An 18,547-nucleotide genomic window follows, 5' to 3' on the forward strand; every position below is an offset into this window, starting at 1 on the left:
GTTTATTCTATGACTTTGCTATTGTGAATAGTGCTGCAATGAACGTAGGTGTGCGTATGTCTTTATGGTAAAACAATTTATATTCCTTTGGTTATATATTCAATAGTAGGATTGTTGGGTTGATGGGTACTCTGTTTTTAGTTCTTTGAGGAATCACCACACTGCTTTCCACAATGGCTGAACTAATTTACACTCTGACCAGCAGTGTATAAGTGTTCTCTTTTCTCTGCAACCTTGCCACCGTCTGTTTTTTTAATTTTTTTTTTTTTAATAATAGCCATTCTGACCAGTTTGAGATGATATCTCCTTTTGGTTTTGATTTGCATTTCTCTAATGATTGGTGACATTGAACATTTTGTCATATGCTTGTTGGCCACATGTATGACTTCTTTTGAAAAGTGACTGTTTATGTCCTTTGCCTACTTTTTAAGGGGGTTTGTTTGTATATTTGCTTGTAAATTTGTTTAAGTTCCTTATAGACTGTGGACATCAGACCTTTGCCAGATACATAGTTCGTAAATATTTTCTTTCATTCTGTAGGTTTTCTGTTTTCTCTGTTGATAGTTTATTTTGCTGTGCAGAAGCTCTTAGGTTTAATTAGATCCCATTTGTCAGTTTTTGCTTTTGTTACAATTGCTTTTAGGGTCTTCGTCATGAAATCTTTGCCAGTTCCCTTGTCCAGAAAGGTGTTTACTAGGTTATGTTCCAAAGTTTTTATAGATTTAGGTTTTACATTTAAGTCTTTAATCCATCTTCTGTTGATTTTTGTATATGGTATAAGGAAGGAGTCTGATTCCAATCTTCTGCATATGGCTACTCTGCCTAAAAGCTCCTTGAGCTGATAAACAACTTCAGCAAAGTTTCAGGACACAAAATCAATGTACAAAAATCAGTATCCTTCCTGTACACCAATAGCATCCAATAGCACCAAAGTAGAGAGCTAAATCAGGAACCCAATCCCATACAAAAAGAATAAAATACCTAGAAATACAGCTAACCAGGGACATGAAAGAGCTGTATGAGAAGTATAAAACACTGCTCAAATAAATCAGAGATGACTCAAAAAAATGGAAAAACATTCCATATTCATGAGTAGGAAGAAGCAATATAGTTAAAATGGCGATGCTGCTCAAAGCAATTTACAGATTCAATGCTGCTCCTATCAAACTATTAATAACATTCTTCACAGAACTAAACTATTTAAAAATTTATATAGAACCAAAAAAGACCCTGAATAGCCAAGGCAATCCTAAGCAAAAAGAACAAAGCTAGAGACATCATATTACCTGACTTCAAACTATACCACAGGGCTACAGTAGCCAAAACAGCATAGTACTGGTACAAAAACAGACATATAGACCAATGGAATGAAATAGAGAGCCCAGAAATAATTCCACACACTTAACGACCATCTGATCTTCGACAAGGCTGACAAAAGCAAGCAATGGGGAATAATGTTCAGTAAGTTGTGCTGGTCTCATACCTTTGTCCCCTCTGAAAGTTCACAGTTGGCATAGCCTGACCATTATGTTGAACCCTGTTTTTCTTTGGAGGTGCCTGTCGTAGGTCTCTAGTGGGTTTAATTAAAACCAAGTAATTTAATGTGGATTTCTTTTATGATGTGACTTTTCTGTTTAGAATTTGTTTTTGCCTCTATTGTATCTGTTCCACTTGATCTCTAAATTACCTCCTTTGTTGTTTTAAATCATGCAGAGTGTGGCCCATCAGAAAATACAAATGAAACCATAGAGATGAGGAAAATTTATAGTCTGTATACTAAAATAGGTCATCATTATTTTTCATGCTACAAATAAGATTTGAGTCAAATAAATACAAATTTAGAAAATATTCAATTGCACACAGTAATCAAAGACATAAAATCCATAAAATATCTTTTGTAGGCCGGGCGCGGTGGCTCACGCTTGTAATCCCAGCACTTTGGGAGGCCGAGGCGGGCGGATCACGAGGTCAGGAGATTGAGACCACGGTGAAACCCCGTCTCTACTAAAAGTACAAAAAAATTAGCCGGGCGTGGTGGCGGGCGCCTGTAGTCCCAGCTACTCGAAGAGGCTGTGGCAGGAGAATGGCGTGAACCCGGGAGGCGGAGCTTGCAGTGAGCCGAGATCTCGCCACTGCACTCCAGCCTGGGTGACAGAGCGAGACTCCATCTCAAAAAAAAAAAAAAAAAAAAAATCTTTTGTTTCATTAGTAGAAAAATTAGCAGAAAAACTTATAAAACTGCTGGTTATTATACAATGAAGTAATACTCTACGAAATATCTAGGGACAATGCAAATCAGAACATACCATAAGCAGAGTCATTTAACTGGATATTTGGGAGTCTAGCTTTCACTTGTGTTTGTCTTCACATATAAGCATATGCATTATGGATCACAGTGTTGATACCCCTCATCCTAGTAGCTTCAAAAAGTAATTCTAAAGAAATTATCCAAAGTATATAAAATTATGTAAATTTTAAAATGTATTATGATATTATTTATTTATAGTTTTTCTCTTTAAAGCCTGCTAGATTCATTGAAGACCCTGGCCCAGTATAACATATGAAAAAACATATAAAAGGGACACTGTAGTCATGCTCTTGCATTTTCATGATCTCTTACTAGAACTGACTTGCTCTGTTTATAATAGCCAAAAGAAAAAGACATAACTTAAATCTCCAGCATGAGAAGAATGGCCAAATAAATTGTGGTATACTTCCAAAAAAGAATACTATGGAACAGTTAAAGGAATAAACTACAACTAGATGCAATACACTTCAAAATCTTCACATTCATAATATTCAACTGAAAAAGGAAGTTGCAGAAGGACCTACATAATATAAAAGAAAGTTTCAATATATGTAAAATAATACAACATATTGTTTCTGGTTATATACTTGTCATAATAGTAACTTTTTAAAAACAAATGGGATACCTAATACCAATAATGGTCATCTCTGGGGAGTGGGAGGAACATGATTAAGGAGGTCACACAGGGGCTTAAACTGTATTTGTAATATTTAGGGGATATGTTAAGTATTTATCCTATGATTCTATATTTTTCTGTATGGCTGAAATATTTTGTTATTTCAAAAAAGTAGGATGATTCACTAAATAATTTGATCATCATCTTTTTAAAACATATCCTGTATTTTGAAACAGATGATAAATAACAGATATAAAATTTATATAATTCACTAAATGTAGAGTACTTTGAATCTTTTAAAGAAGACACTAAAATATTAATTTTAAAATCCATATTTTCAAAATTGACCTAGGGTTTATATTCATAAATCTCAGTATTTTCTAAGAAAGCAAAATGCATCCCCTTAATTATTTTTTTCAGGTAACTTTTGTTTTAAATAACCCTCCCCTCCCCTCCCCTTCCCTCCCCTCTCCTCTTTTATGAGGCGGAGTCTCGCTCTGTCCCCCGGGCTGGAGTGCAGTGGCACCGCTCACTGCAAGCTCTGCCTCCTGGGTTTACGCCATTCTCCTGCCTCAGCCTTCTGAGTAGCTGGGACTACAGGCGCCTGCCACCACGCCTGGCTAATTTTTTTGTATTTTTAGTAGAGATTGGGTTTTACCATGTTAGCCAGGATGGTCTCGATCTCCTGACCTCGTGATCCGCCCGCCTCGGCCTCCCAAAGTGCTGGTATTACAGGCGTGAGCCACGGCTCCCGGCCATAATTATTTTTATTTTATATGTGTTAAATCATAAAGTAGTAAACACTGGTTTCTAGATACAGTAGGGATTATTGTTCACATTTGATTTTTAAGAATTTTTTAATTTGAAAGGAAGTTTTTGAAATGTATTCTCTGTAGAATATTGTATTCTGCAATATTGTAGAATATTGTTTCTCACTTTACTTAAGATTCTGAATATTGTTTGTCTGCTGTCAATTTAGAAAATAAGTAATTCTTGACTAAATAACTGGGCTTTGTGAATTTCAGCTTAGTGCTACAGCTACCATGACTGATGGTGACGGAGCTATTATATAAGACGATTGCCATCAGATGCTTTAATTCCAAGATTATTTGAATGGAAGGGTATTATGATGAGGAGAACCTTAGGGAAATTCCTAATTGAAAAAGAAGTAATTTTAAGTTTTGTTGAAATTTTAGTTTAATTTATGTTAGATGCATTAACTTTATGATTTACACTCTTGTGTTTCAGGGAAAGGTGGCCCAGACAGCATGTATGTCAGCTTGCAAGCATTTAGCCACATCCTTGATGCAACTTTTGCTGGAAGCTGAAGTGCGGCAGCTCACCTTGGGAGCATTACAGCAGTTCAACTTGGACGTCAGAGAATGTGAACGTAAGACAGTGACCATCCCTGTGCTTGTTTGTCTTACCAGCAAACTCATTTCTGTCGGGGGAAAGAAAAGTTTTAGGTGTTTAGGGTCCTTGTTCCTAATGGAGTCAAAGAATACCTAGATAACAGAGATAACTTATAGAACATCTAGAAATAGAGTTTATCAGCAAGCTAATTTGAACTCCCAGAAGTGCTTAGACTCATATTTAAAACAGAAGATCTCTAGCTACAAGGAAGTTTGCAATCTATAGGGTGATATAAGGGAGGCGTGCATTTAATAGACACTAAAGAAAACCTGATTGGTCCAAAGGCTTCAAAAGACTGCAGCTTCTAACTACTTTCTTCTAATATTCTATTTAAAAACTAGCTACATCTTATATGCAAACTCTTATTAGTGTAAAGAACGAATGGTATGTGCATTAATTAGTCAGAAATGCTTTCTATTATAAGAAATACAAAACTTAGAGTGGCTTAAACAAATAAATTTCATTTTTCTCAAAGGCAGTCAGTTGCTGTATAGGTTTAGTTGCTCAGTGATGTCATTATGGACACAGGCTCTTTCGTTTCTCCGCCTTTGGTATAATTAGAGTGTGAACTCTTCATTCTCATGTATATTACAGTCAGAAGAGACCCACATTCAAGACAGGAAATGGACCAGCCTTCACCTTTTCCTTTTATTAAGAAAATAAGAACCTTTTGAGGAGATCCCTGACAAACGTTCCTGTATGTCTCATTGAACAAAACACTGCCATATGATCACTTCCAGCTCTATGGGAGGCTGGGAGATTGAGTATCTGACAAAGTAAAATAGGAGCATCATTATTGGCATAGTTGACTCATCTTAAATCACCTACTCGAAGTTGAATGCAAAATTAGGCTTTGGTTAGGAAAGAATGAAGAGCTGTTGGTGAGAAATGAAAATGAACAAGAAATGATATGACTCTTGGAATTTTTTTTTTATTCTAAGAAAATTAAAATAATGGGAAATTACACGAGTCTGCTCACACCCTTGCCCCACATTTTTATTTTACTACTTATTGGTTTCCTTTGGTTGACTTTTGATGTATGGAAATTAAGGTTTTATTGGCAGTGCTATTTTTAATTTAAAAAGGCATTAATAGGACATCCAGTTATAGCCATCACAGAGTAAGAGTTATCAAAGTTACCCTTTTGCCATAAACAATTGTAAAATTGGATAAACTACATGAAGCAACTCTATTCATGCATTAGACAGAAGACATGAAAAGGCTGTGATCCTTCAAAGAAGGGGAAACACATAAGGTAATCTTGCCATTCTCTATTTTTCTGTCTGGGGACACTGTCTAAACAGTAACACAGGAAAGTAGAGCCCAAACAAAAAGCAGTGTTTTTTTTTGTTTGTTTGTTTGTTTGTTTTTTTGAGACGGAGTCTCGCTCTGTCGCCCAGGCTGGAGTGCAGTGACGCAATCTCGGCTCACTGCAAGCTCCGCCTCCTGGGTTCACGCCATTCTCCTGCCTCAGCCTCTCCGAGTAGCTGGGACTACAGGCACCCGCCACCACGCCCGGCTAATTTTTTTGTATTTTTAGTAGAGACGGGGTTTCACCGTGGTCTCGATCTCCTGACCTCGTGATCCGCCCGCCTCGGCCTCCCAAAGTGCTGGGATTACAAGCGTGAGCCACCGCGCCCGGCAAAAGCAGTGTTTTTACACAGAAAACACAAAAGCAAAATCCCAGGGACTGGCATATAGGGCTGGTGTGACAGCTGGGATTGGTGGAGCAAGGTACCAGAGAGCAGGGAGTTGTTCAAAGAAGTAGTTCTATTAATCAGCACTGGAGAGCCCTTGAGTCTTTGGTAAAAAAATTTAGTAGCCATGTGCAGAGTGAAACTCTGTGAGGCTTGGCAGAGAACAGCCACTGGCGGTCTGTGAGATGAATAAGGGTGCCAAAGGTCACTGGAAACATACACGGAAACATTGGAATTCTGACCAACCAGAATGGAAGAGTCCAGCTAAACATCTTTTGCATTCAGTAAGACCGCAGAAGATGAGGTCTTAAGAGTGCTACTCAAAGCTCTAGAGGAGGAGCTCCTCTGTTTTTTTTTTCTTAATTGTATATGTTCATCATGTACATTTGTCGTTTTGAAATATGTATACTTGTGGAATGGCTAAATTGAGCTAGTTAATATATGTATTACTTCATATACATTTTTAGGTGGTTAAAAAACAAAGTCTCAGCAATTTTCAAGATTTCAGTACATGTTATTAACTAAAGTCACAGTGTTGTATAATAGATCTCTTGCACGTATTTCTCCTATCTAACTGAAATTTTGTATTATTTGACCAATATGAATCAACTTCTGAGTTCATTGGCAGTCACCATTCTGCTGTCTACCTCTATGAGTTCAACTTTTGTAGATTCCATGTATAGGTGAGATTATGCACTATTTGTCTTTCTGTGCCTTTTCTTACTAAACATTAGGTCCTCCAGGTTCATCCATGTTGTCACAAATGACAGGATTTCCATCTTTTTAAAGTCTGAATAATATTCCACATTTCATTGTCTATTTATATTGAATTTTCTTTATGCATTCCTCTATTGATATACACTTAGATTGATTCCATATCTTGGCTATTGCGATAATGCTACAATGAACATAGGAGTGCAGATACTTTTTGACAAACTGATTTCATCTCCTCTGGATATATACTCAGTAGTGGGATTGCTGTATCATATGGTAGTTGTATATGTTAAAACTACTTGAGGAATTCCCATACTGTTTTTCTTTTTTCTTGAGACGGAGTCTCGCTCTGTCGCCCAGGCTGGAGTGCAGTGGCGCAATCTCGGCTCACTGCAAGCTCCGCCTCCCGGGTTCACGCTGTTCTCCTGCCTCAGCCTCTCCGAGTAGCTGGGACTACAGGCGCCCACCACCACGCCCGGCTAATTTTTTTTTTGTACTTTTAGTAGAGACGGGGTTTCACCGTGGTCTCGGTATCCTGACCTCGTGATCCACCCGCCTCGGCCTCCCAAAGTGCTGGGATTACAAGCGTGAGCCACTGCGCCCGGCCCATACTGTTTTTCTTAATGGATGTACTAATTTACATTTCCACCAATAATGCACAAGGATTTCCTTTTTTTCACATCCTTTTCAACACTTGTTATTTCTTGTCTTTTTGACAGTAGCTATTCTATTAGGTTTGAATTGATGTGTCATTATGGTTTTAATTTGCCTTTCACTGATAATTAGTGATTCTGATCATCTTTTCATATTCCTGTTGGCCATATGCATATCTTCTTTTGAGAAACGTCCATTCAGGTCTTTTACCCATTTTTATTTTTTATTTTATTTTACTTTATTATTATTATACTTTAAGTTTTAGGGTACATGTGCACAATGTGCAGGTTTGTTACATATGTATACATGTGCCATGTTGGTGTGCTGCACCCATTAACTCGTCATTTAGCATTAGGTATATCTCCTAATGCTATCCCTCCCCCCTCCCCCCACCCCACAACAGTCCCCGGAGTGTGATGTTCCCCTTCCTGTGTCCATGTGTTCTCATTGTTCAATTCCCACCTATGAGTGAGAACATGCGGTGTTTGGTTTTTTGTCCTTGCGATACAATCTAATCATACTCATAGTTATTTTAAAATGTACCATTAAATTATTTTGACTATTGCCACCCTGTTGTGCTAATACTAGGTCTTATTCATTTTTCTAACTATTTTGTACTCATTAACCATCCCCACCTTCCCTCTCAACGCTGTGCTTCCCAGCCTCTGATAACCATCCTTCTACTCTCTATCTTCATGAGTTTAATTGTTTTGATTTTTAGATCCTACGTATAAGTGAGAACATGCAATGTTTGTCCTTCTGTGCCTGGTTTAACACTTACCATAATTACCTCCAGTTCATTAAAATGACAGGATCACTGTTACAAGTGACAGGATTTCATTATTTTTTGTGGCTGAATAGTACTCCATTGTGTGTAAGTACCACAATTTCTTTCTCCATGTATCTGTTGATAGACAATTAGGTTGCTTCCAAATCTTGGCTATCGTGAATGGTGCTGCAACAAATATGAGAGTGCAGATATAAAATCTCTTTGATATACTGATTTTCTTTCATTTGAATAAATACCTAGCAGTGGGATTACTGGATCTGGATCTTATGATATCTCTATTTTTACTTTTTTTGGGAACTTCCAAATTATTCTCCATAGTGGATTTTTAAAAAAAATTTTTTTTTGAGACAGGGTCTCTCTCTGGAGGCACAGGCTATGCAGTGGCATGACTTGGCTTACTGCAATGTTTGCCTCCCAGGCTTAACCACCATGCCTGGCTAATTTTTGTATTTTTTTAGCAGAGATAGAGTTTCACCATGTTGCCCAGGTTGGTCTTGAACTCCAGACCTGTGATCCACCCGCCTCGGCCTTCCAAAGTATTGGGATTACAGGCATGAGCCACCACACCATCTCCATAGTGGTTATACTAATTCACATTCACAACAACAGTATATGAAGGTTTCCTTTTCTCCACATCCTTTCCAGCATTTATTATTGCCTGTGTTTTGGATAAAAGACATTTTAACTGGAGTGAAGTGCTATGTCATTGTAGTTTTGATTTACATTTCTCTAATGGTCAATTATGTTGAGCACCTTTTCATATACCTGTTTGCCATTTGTATGTGTTCTTTTGAGAAATAGTTATTCAATTCTTTTGCTGATTTTTAAATTGGGTTATTAGTTTTTTCCTATAGAATGTTTTGTCTCCTTATATATTTGGGTTATTAATTCTGAGATGGATAGTATGCAAATATTTTCTACTACTCTGTGGGTTGTCTCTTCACTTTGTTGATTATTTCCTTTGCTGTGCATAAGCTTTTTAACTTGATGTGATTCTATTTGTCCATTTTTGTTTTGGTTGCCTGTGCTTATGAGGTATTAATTAAGAAATGTCTGCCCAGGCCAGGCACAGTGGCTCACACCTGTAATCCTAGCACTTTGGGAGGCTGAGGTGGGTGGATCACTTGAGGTCAGGGGTTCCAGACCAGTCAGGCCAATATGGTGAAACGCCTTCTCTACTAAAATCACAAAAATTAGCTGGCCATGGTGATGCATGCCTGTGATCTCAGCTACTCGAGAGGTTGAGGCAGGAGAATTGCTTGAACCCGGGAGGTGGAGGTTGCAGTGAGCTGAGATTGTGCCATTGCACTCCAGCCTGGGCATTGCAGCGAGACTCCATCTCAAAAAAAAAAAAAAAAAAGTCTTCCCATACTGATATCCTGAAGAGTTTCCTCAATGTTTTCTTGTAGTCTTTTCATAGTTTGAAGTCTTAGATTTTAAAGTCTTTAATTCATTTTGATTTGCTTTTTGTATATGGCAAGAGATAGGGGTCTAGTTTCATTATTTTGCATATGGATTTCTAGTTTTCCAACCATAATTTATTGAAGAGACTGTCTTTTCCTCAGTGTGTGTTCCTTTTTTGAGACAGAGTCTTGCTTTGTCACCCAGGCTGGAGTGCAATGGTGCAGTCTTGGCTCACTGCAATTCTGCCTCCTGGGTTCAAGCAATTCTCCTGCCTCAGTCTCCAGATTAGCTGGGACTACAGGTGCATGCCACCATACCCGCCTATTTTTTTGTATTTTTAGTAGAGACAGGGTTTCACCATGTTAGCCAGGATGGTCTTGATCTCCTGACCTCATGATCCACCCACCTCGGCCTCCCAAAGTGCTGGGATTACAGGTGTGAGCCACCACGTCCAGCCAGTGTGTGTTCTTGACACATTTGTCTAAAAGGAATTTACTATAGATATGTGGATTTTTTTCTGGGTTCTCTGTTCTGTTCCATTGGTCTGTGTGTCTGATTTAATGCCAGTACCATGCTGTTTTTATTATTATAGCTCTGTAGTATGATTTGAAGTTAGGTAATATGATTCCTCCAGTTCTGTTCTTTTTGCTCAGGATAGCTTTGGCCATTCTGGGTCTTTTATATTTCCATATAAATTTTTTGATTGTTTTTTCTATTTCTGTAAAGAATGTCATTGGTACTTTGATAGGAATTGCATTGAACCTATAGATTGCTTTGGGTAATATGGGCATTTTAACACTATTGTGTCTTCCAATCCATGACCATGCAATATCTTTGCATTTTTTTTGTGTGTGTCCTCTTTAATTTCTTTCATCAGTATTTTATAGTTTGTAAGATCTTTTACTTCTTTGGCTAAGTAAATTCCTAGGTATTTACTTTTATTTGTGGCTATTATAAAGGGCATTACTTTTTTATTTCTTCCTCAGATTGTTCACTGTTGGCATATAGAACTGGCACTGACTTTTGTATGCTGATTCTGTATCCTGCAACTTTATTGAATTTATCAGTTCTTATCATTTTTTTGGTGGAGGTTTTAGGTTTTTCTAAATATAATATCATATCGTCTGCAAAGAAGGATAATTTGACCTCTTCCTTTTTGAGTTGGATGACCCTTTTTTCTTTCTCTTGTTTAATTGCTCTATAGGACTTTCAGTACTATGTTGAATAACAATGGTGAAAGTTGGCATCCTAGTTGTGTTTCGCTTCTTAGAGAAAGAGCTTTTGGTTTTTCTCCATTTAGTATGATACTAGCTGTGGATCTGTCATACATGTCTTTTATTTTGTTGAGGTAATGTTAATACCCAGATTTTTTAGGATTTTTACCATGAAGGGATGTTGAATTTTATCAAATGCTTTTCAGCATCAGTTGGAAGGATCATATGGTTCTTGTCCTCCATTCTCTTCATACATTGTATCACATTGATTGACTTGTGTATGTTGAACCATCCTTGCATCCCAGGGATAAATCCCACTTGGTCATGATGAATGATATTTTTAATGTATTATTGAATTCAGTTTGCTAGTATTTTGTTGAGAATTTTTATGTCAGTATTCATCAGAGATGTTGGCCTGTAGTTTTCTTTTTTGATGTGTCTTTGATTTTAGTATCAGGGTAACACTGACCTTGTAGAATGAGTTTGGAAGTATTCCTTCCTCTATTTTTCATAACAGTTTGAGTAGGATTAGTATTAGTTCTTCTTTAGATGTTTGATAGAACTCTGAAGTGAATTGGGTTCCAGGCTTCTCTTTACTGGGAGACTTTTTTTTTTTTTTTTTTTTTTTTTTGAGACGGAGTCTTGCTCTGTCGCCCAGGCTGGAGTGCAGTGGCGTGATCTCGGCTCACTGCAACCTCCGCCTCCCGGGTTCACGCCATTCTCCTGCCTCAGCCTCTCCGAGTAGCTGGGACTACAGGCGCCCGCCACCACGCCCGGCTAATTTTTTGTATTTTTGGTAGAGACGGGGTTTCACCATGGTCTCGATCTCCTGACCTCGTGATCCGCCCGCCTCGGCCTCCCAAAGTGCTGGGATTACAAGCGTGAGCCACCGCGCCCGGCTACTGGGAGACTTTTTATTATGGTTTCAATCTTGTTACTTGTTATTGGTTTGTGTTCTAGGGCCTGAAATGGAGACCTCATGACTCTGACTGGTGCCCTATCCTACTGTGGCTGAACTGGTATCCAGGACACATGACAGAGTCCTCTTTATTCTGTTCTTCTTTTTTTTTTTTTTTTGTTTTGTGTCCTCTAATTCATCATATATATATATATATATATATATTTTAATTATACTTTAAGGTCTAGGGTACATGTGCACAATGTCAGGTTTGTTACATATGTATACATGTGCCATGTTGGTGTGCTGCACCCATTAACTCATCATTTAACATTAGGTATATCTCCTAATGCTATACCTCTCCCCTCCCGCTACCCCACAACAGGTCCCGGTGTGTGATGTTCCCCTTCTTGTGTCCAAGTGTTCTCATTGTTCAATTCCCACCTATGAGTGAGAACATGCGGTGTTTAGTTTTTTGTCCTTGCGATAGTTTGCTGAGAATGATGGTTTCCAGCTTCATCATCCTACAAAGGACATGAACTCATCATTTTTTATGGCTGCATAGTATTCCATGGTGTATATGTGCCACATTTTCTTAATCCAGTCTATCATTGATGGACATTTGGGTTGGTTCCAAGTCTTTGCTATTGTGAGTAGTGCCGCAATAAACATACGTGTGCATGTGTCTTTATAGCAGCATGATTTATATTCCTTTGGGTATATACCCAGTAATGGGATGACTGGGTCAAATGGTATTTCTAGTTTTAGATCCCTGAGGAATCACCAGACTGTCTTCCACAATGGTTGAACTAGTTTACAGTCCCAGCAACGTGTAAAAGTGTTCCTGTTTCTCCACATCCTCTCCAGCACCTGTTGTTTCCTACCTTTTTAATGATCACTGTTCTAACTGGTGTGAGATGATATCTCATTGTGATTTTGATTTGCATTTCTCTGATGGCCAGTGATGATGAGCACTTTTTCATGTGTCTTTTGGCTGCATAAATGTCTTCTTTTGAGAAATGTCTGTTCATATCCTTCGTCCACTTTTTGATGGGGTTGTTTTTTTCTTGTAAATTTGTTTGAGTTCTTTGTGGATTCTGGATATTAGCCCTTTGTCAGATGGGTAGATTGCAAAAATTGTTTCCCATTCTGTAGATTGCCTGTTCACTCTGATGGTAGTTTCTTTTGCTGTGCAGAAGCTCTTTAGCTTAATGAGATCCCATTTGTCAATTTTGGCTTTTGTTGCCATTGCTTTTGGTGTTTTAGACATGAAGTCCTTGCCCATGCCTATGTCCTGAATGGTATTGCCTAGATTTTCTTCTAGGGTTTTTATGGTTTTAGGTCTAACATTTAAGTCTTTAATCTATCTTGAATTAATTTTTGTATAAGGTGTAAGGAAGGGATCCAGTTTCAGCTTTCTACATATGGCCAGCCAGTTTTCCCAGCACCATTTATTAAATAGGGAATCCTTTCCCCATTTCTTGTTTTTGTCAGGTTTGTCAAAGATCAGATAGTTGTAGATATGCGGCATTATTTCTGAGGGCTCTATTCTGTTCCATTGGTCTATATCTCTGTTTTGGTACCAGTACCTTGCTGTTTTGGTTACCATAGCCTTGTAGTATAGTTTGAAGCCAGGTAGCGTGATGCCTCCAGCTTTGTTCTTTTGGCTTAGGATTGACTTGGCAATGCGGGCCCTTTTTTGGTTCCATATGAACGTTAAAGTAGTTTTTTCCAATTCTGTGAAGAAAGTCATTGGTAGCTTGATGAGGATGGCATTGAATCTATAAATTACCTTGGGAAATGTGGCCATTTTCACGATATTGATTCTTCCTACCCATCAGCATGGAATGTTCTTCCATTTGTTGGTATCCTTTTTTATTTAATTGAGCAGTGGTTTGTAGTTCTCCTTGAAGAGGTCCTTCACGTCCCTTGTAAGTTGGATTCCTAGGTATTTTATTCTCTTTGAAGCAATTGTGAATGGGAGTTCACTCATGATTTGGCTCTCTGTTTGTTTGTTATTGGTGTATAAGAATGCTTGTGATTTTTGCACATTGATTTTGTATCCTGAGACTTTGCTGAAGTTGCCTATCAGCTTAAGGAGATTTTGGGCTGAGATAATGGGGTTTTCTAGATATACAATCATGTCATCTGAAAACAGGGACAATTTGACTTCCTGTTTTCCTAATTGAATACCCTTTATTTCCTTCTCCTGCCTGATTGCCCTGGCCAGAACTTCCAACACTATGTTGAATAGGAGTGGTGAGAGAGGGCACCCCTGTCTTGTGCCAGTTTTCAAAGGGAATGCTTCCAGTTTTTGCCCATTCAGTATGATATTGGCTGTGGGTTTGTCATAGATAGCTCTTATTATTTTGAGATACGTCCCATCAATACCTAATTTATTGAGAGTTTTTAGCATGAAGGGTTGTTGAATTTTGTCAAAGGCCTTTTCTGCATCTATTGAGATAATCATGTGGTTTTTGTCTTTGGTTCTGTTTATATGCTGGATTACATTTATTGATTTGCATATATTGAACCAGCCTTGCATCCCAGGGATGAAGCCCACTTGATTGTGGTGGATAAGCTTTTTGATGTGCTGCTGGATTCAGTTTGCCAGTATTTTATTGAGGATTTTTGCATCGATGTTCATCAGGGATATTGGTCTAAAATTCTCTTTTTTTGTTGTGTCTCTGCTAGGCTTTGGTATCAGGATGATGCTGGCCTCATAAAATGAGTTAGGGAGGATTCCCTCTTTTTCTATTGATTGGAATAGTTTCAGAAGGAATGGTACCAGCTCCTCCTTGTACCTCTGGTAGAATTTGTCTGTGAATCCATCTGGTCCTGGACTTTTTTCTTTGGTAGGCTATTAATTATTGCCTGAATTTCAGAGCCTGTTATTGGTCTATTCAGAGATTCAGCTTCTTCCTGGTTTAGTCTTGGGAGGGTGTATGTGTCGAGGAATTTAACCATTTCTTCTAGATTTTCTAGTTTATTTGCGTAGAAGTGTTTATGGTATTCTCTGATGGTAGTTTGTATTTCTGTGGGATCGGTGGTAATATCCCCTTTATCATTATTCTGTTATACTTAAGCAGAAGGAAGGACTCATTTTCTAGCTATGAGCTGCACTGCCTGGGATTGGCAGAGAGGTGGCGCAAACATTCCCTTAGCTGCCCTAGCTGGGTTACTGCCCAGGTCACATACCACCCTAATCTTCTGGCTGTGAGCCCAGCCCAACACTAAGAGTTGCATTCCTTGTGTTCTAGACTGTCTTTCAAGTTTACTCAGGACCCCAGAGCATGTTGGCCTGTGGTAATGAGGCTTGCTGAGAACTCAAGTTCTGACCTCTAGAATGGATGATTCTCCTCTGGCTAGGGCTGGTCCAAATGTTCCCTCCATGTGTGGGTTCTGAGTGAGCCCAGCCAGCACAACTTTTTTCTCCACTATGACAGGGCAGCACTGAGTTCAATGTAAAGGCCCCCAGTTGCTGCACTCTCCCTCCCCCATGTGTACAAACTCCCCAGGCCATTCAGCCACTGCCAGGGGATGGGGGAGGGGTGGCATCAGCAATACAAGATTGTCTTTCTGCCCATCTTCAATGCCTCTTTTAGCAATATGATGTAAAAATCTAGGTAGCGTGATTGCTGACCTGATTTTTGGTTCTTGTGCCAGTGGTTTTCTGTCTGCAGATGTTAAAATTTGGTGTTCCTGCAGAGGTGGAGTTGGGGAGGGGGGATCTGACAAATGATGTAATCTTATATTCTACCATCTTGTTCCACCTCCTGAATGTAATTTTCTATATGATTGGGCTTAAATCTACCATCTTGCTATTCATTTTCTATTTCCTTTTTCATACGTTGTTCATTTTTCTTCTTTCATTGCTTTTTTTCTTTAGATTAACCAGTGTTTTTTATGTGATCTATAGTTTATTACCTCAGACTCTTTATTGTATATTTTAGTTATTGTCCCTGGATTTACAATATACCTTTTTAACACAGAATACCTTAAAATAATATTATGCCATTTTACATTAATGTAAGAATCTTATAAAAGTATTGTTTTTCTTCTATGTTTTGTCCTTTGTGCTATTGTTGTTATACATATTACTTCTACATAGTCTATAAACCCCAAAATACATTATTACTACATCTTTTCTTTAAACACTCATTTATTTTATAAAATGTCTAGAAATGATTAATATATATTTCATAATTACCCATGTGTTTACAATATTCTGCATTCTTCATATCTTTGTGCAGATTCAGATTTCCATCTGATATCATTTTTATTCTACTGAGGAGCTTCCTTCAATGTACATTATAGTGCAATTCCACTTATGTTAAATTCTCTAAACTCTTTTTTTTCTGGTAAAATCTTCAGAAAGATGTTTTCACTGTATAATGAATTCTAGGTTAAGAGGGCTTTTTTTTCTTTCAACAGTTTAAAGAGTTCTAACTATTTTCTTTGATTGATATAGTTTCTGATGATAAGTTTTTCGTTATCTTTGTTCTTTTGTACAAATTATGTCTCATTTTCTCTACTTTTTTGAGATTTTCATCGCTAGTTCTCAGCAATTTCATTAGGCTGTGTCTTTTCTGTGGGATTCTTTAGGTTAATTCTGCTTAGAATTCATTGAGTTTGGACATGCAAATTTATACCTTTTATTAAATTTGAGAAGGCTTTTGCCATTATTTCTTTGAATATCTTTTCTATCTCTCCTTTTTGTCTGAAACTTCCTTTACATATATTTTAGACCACTTCACATTGTCCTGTAGGTTACCGATACTCTGTTTATTTTCTTTTCAATCTTCTTCTTTATGCATTTCATTTTGGATGCTTTCTATTGATGTCTTTGAGTTCTTTTAACTTTCCTTTTGCAGTATCTATTCTGCTGTTTATCTATTTCAATGTATTTGTCATTTGAGGTGTTGTTTTTTCACTTTTATATGAACTCCATTTGGTTCTTTTTGATATCTTCCATTGCTTTCTTCATAATATTCCTGTTCCTCTACCTTGTTAACATGTGGAACATTCTTATAATAGCTATGTAACAGTCCTATTCTACCAGTTCCATCATGTGTATATTTTCCAGGTTATTGATATTGTTCACCTGATTATAGGTCTTATTGTCCTATTTCTTTGCATCCTGGTCATTGTTTACTGGATTCCTGAAATTTTACATTTCATATTGTTGGATGCTGTGTTGTATTCCTTTAAATAATATTATGTTTTGTTCTCACATGGATTTTAGTTATTTGCAATTGGATTCATTCAAGACTTGCTCTTAAGTATCTAGTGGGTCCATAGAAGCTTTTTGTCTAGGTCTAATTTGTCACCAGTTCTAAAGCAGTACCCTTGGGAGAGAATTCTGCGTGATACTTTGGATAGCTTGGAGGTCTTTAAACTCTGGCTGGTGGAAACACAAAGTATGGTCATCCCTGTAAGACTTTCACAGATTCTTTTCCTTTTCATTTCTAATGGTTCTTTCTCCAGCCTTTGGTAATTGCCTCCCCTACATACACAAATTAGTACTCCACCAAATACCGAAAGGACCTTTCTGTAGTTTTCCTGGATGCTCTCTTTTGAAAGCATCCTCCTTTCTGATACTCAGTCCTGTAAATACTTGTTGCCTTGAACTCCTGGGCTCTAGTCTCTGACTTTTCAACTCAGTAAGACAACCATGTTCTGTTTCAGTTCTCTCCCTTTGCCTGCTTTGTAGCACATCCTGGAAGCTGCCTCTAGGCTAGCTTGCCTTGCTTGCTTTCCTGCTCTCAGTATCATTATGTCTGTGGGATCATAATTCTGCATTACCTCTTGTCCAGTATCTAAAACCATTCTTTTAGACTCCTTGTACAGTTTTCCAGGTTTCCAGGATTTTTTTCACACTGGAAAGATAAGTGCTGTGCCTATTAGTTTATCATAATCAGTAGCAGAATCAAGTGAATACTTTTCAAGATTTTTAGGTTTTTTTTTTAATGAAAGTAATATCTATTCATTGTGGAAAATGGTGGGGAAAAAAGAAAAGTACAGGAAGAAAATAAAAACTACCCTAATCTTACCATTCATAAATAAGCACACTCCCATGCCTTTCACCTAGACATGATAATATACAATAGCAACAGAACTGTTTCTAGAAGTTGCCCGCCACATTCCTTGCCTCTATTTAGCCAAAATTGTTTCACATTCCTCTGTCTTAACCAATTATTTAGTAGGAGATTGAAAACATAATGATTGGCTAAACCAATCAAAATTGATTCTTGAGATGAGAATGAAGTCATCCTTCTCTGAATTTTGAGGAAAAAGTAGAAGCTCATTCTCTTATAAAGAAAAGGAAGGAAAGGGCTTTGGTGTAGGCAATCAACCAATACCACTGGTTAAATAACAAAGTCCGGTGAATTTTTGGGAATGATCAACTACAAGAATACATTTTTGACAGAGATAAGAGATAAACAGGGATGAAGGATGATAAAGCTGAAATACATGCACGTTCAGGAGGAGTGATGATGGACTGGGAGAAACACTGACGAGTAAGAATAATGCCCATCTTATGGCCTGATTTTGAATGAGCAGCTTCTTCTTGAGAGAACTGTAGGAGAATCTACATCCTTAATGCAGAGCCAGCTTTCCGTTAAGACTAAAAGAGCATTTAATGAAAAGGTGGGAACACAACAGAGTTTGTTAACCATATAAAAGGGGTTCCAGAGAGCCAATATCTTATCTGAAAAGCCATTTGGTATTTGTAACAACCTTTCAGACTTAGAATCAAATTGAAGCCAACATTTGAAGGGCTTGACAGTCCATGAATAACCATAATATCAGCAGTGAAATTTTTTTTCTTCATATAT

At 37.7% G+C, this 18,547-nt stretch overlaps 1 protein-coding gene across 4 annotated transcripts in view; it reads left to right on the plus strand.

Moving 5' to 3' along the window:
• The window catches only part of EXOC6B (exocyst complex component 6B), a 677,279-nt gene that overhangs the window by 465,214 nt on the left and 193,518 nt on the right, over positions 1-18,547 (plus strand). For all 4 annotated transcript variants that reach the window (XM_032178396.2, XM_032178398.2, XM_058428899.1 and 1 more), the window contains one exon: positions 4,173-4,314. In XM_032178396.2, the coding sequence (XP_032034287.1) occupies positions 4,173-4,314 (142 nt within the window). The remainder of the gene's footprint in view (positions 1-4,172; positions 4,315-18,547) is intronic.

Source organism: Hylobates moloch, unplaced genomic scaffold, assembly GCF_009828535.3.
Source record: "Hylobates moloch isolate HMO894 unplaced genomic scaffold, HMol_V3 SCAFFOLD_15, whole genome shotgun sequence".
In the NCBI taxonomy this organism is placed as follows: Eukaryota; Metazoa; Chordata; class Mammalia; order Primates; family Hylobatidae; genus Hylobates; species Hylobates moloch.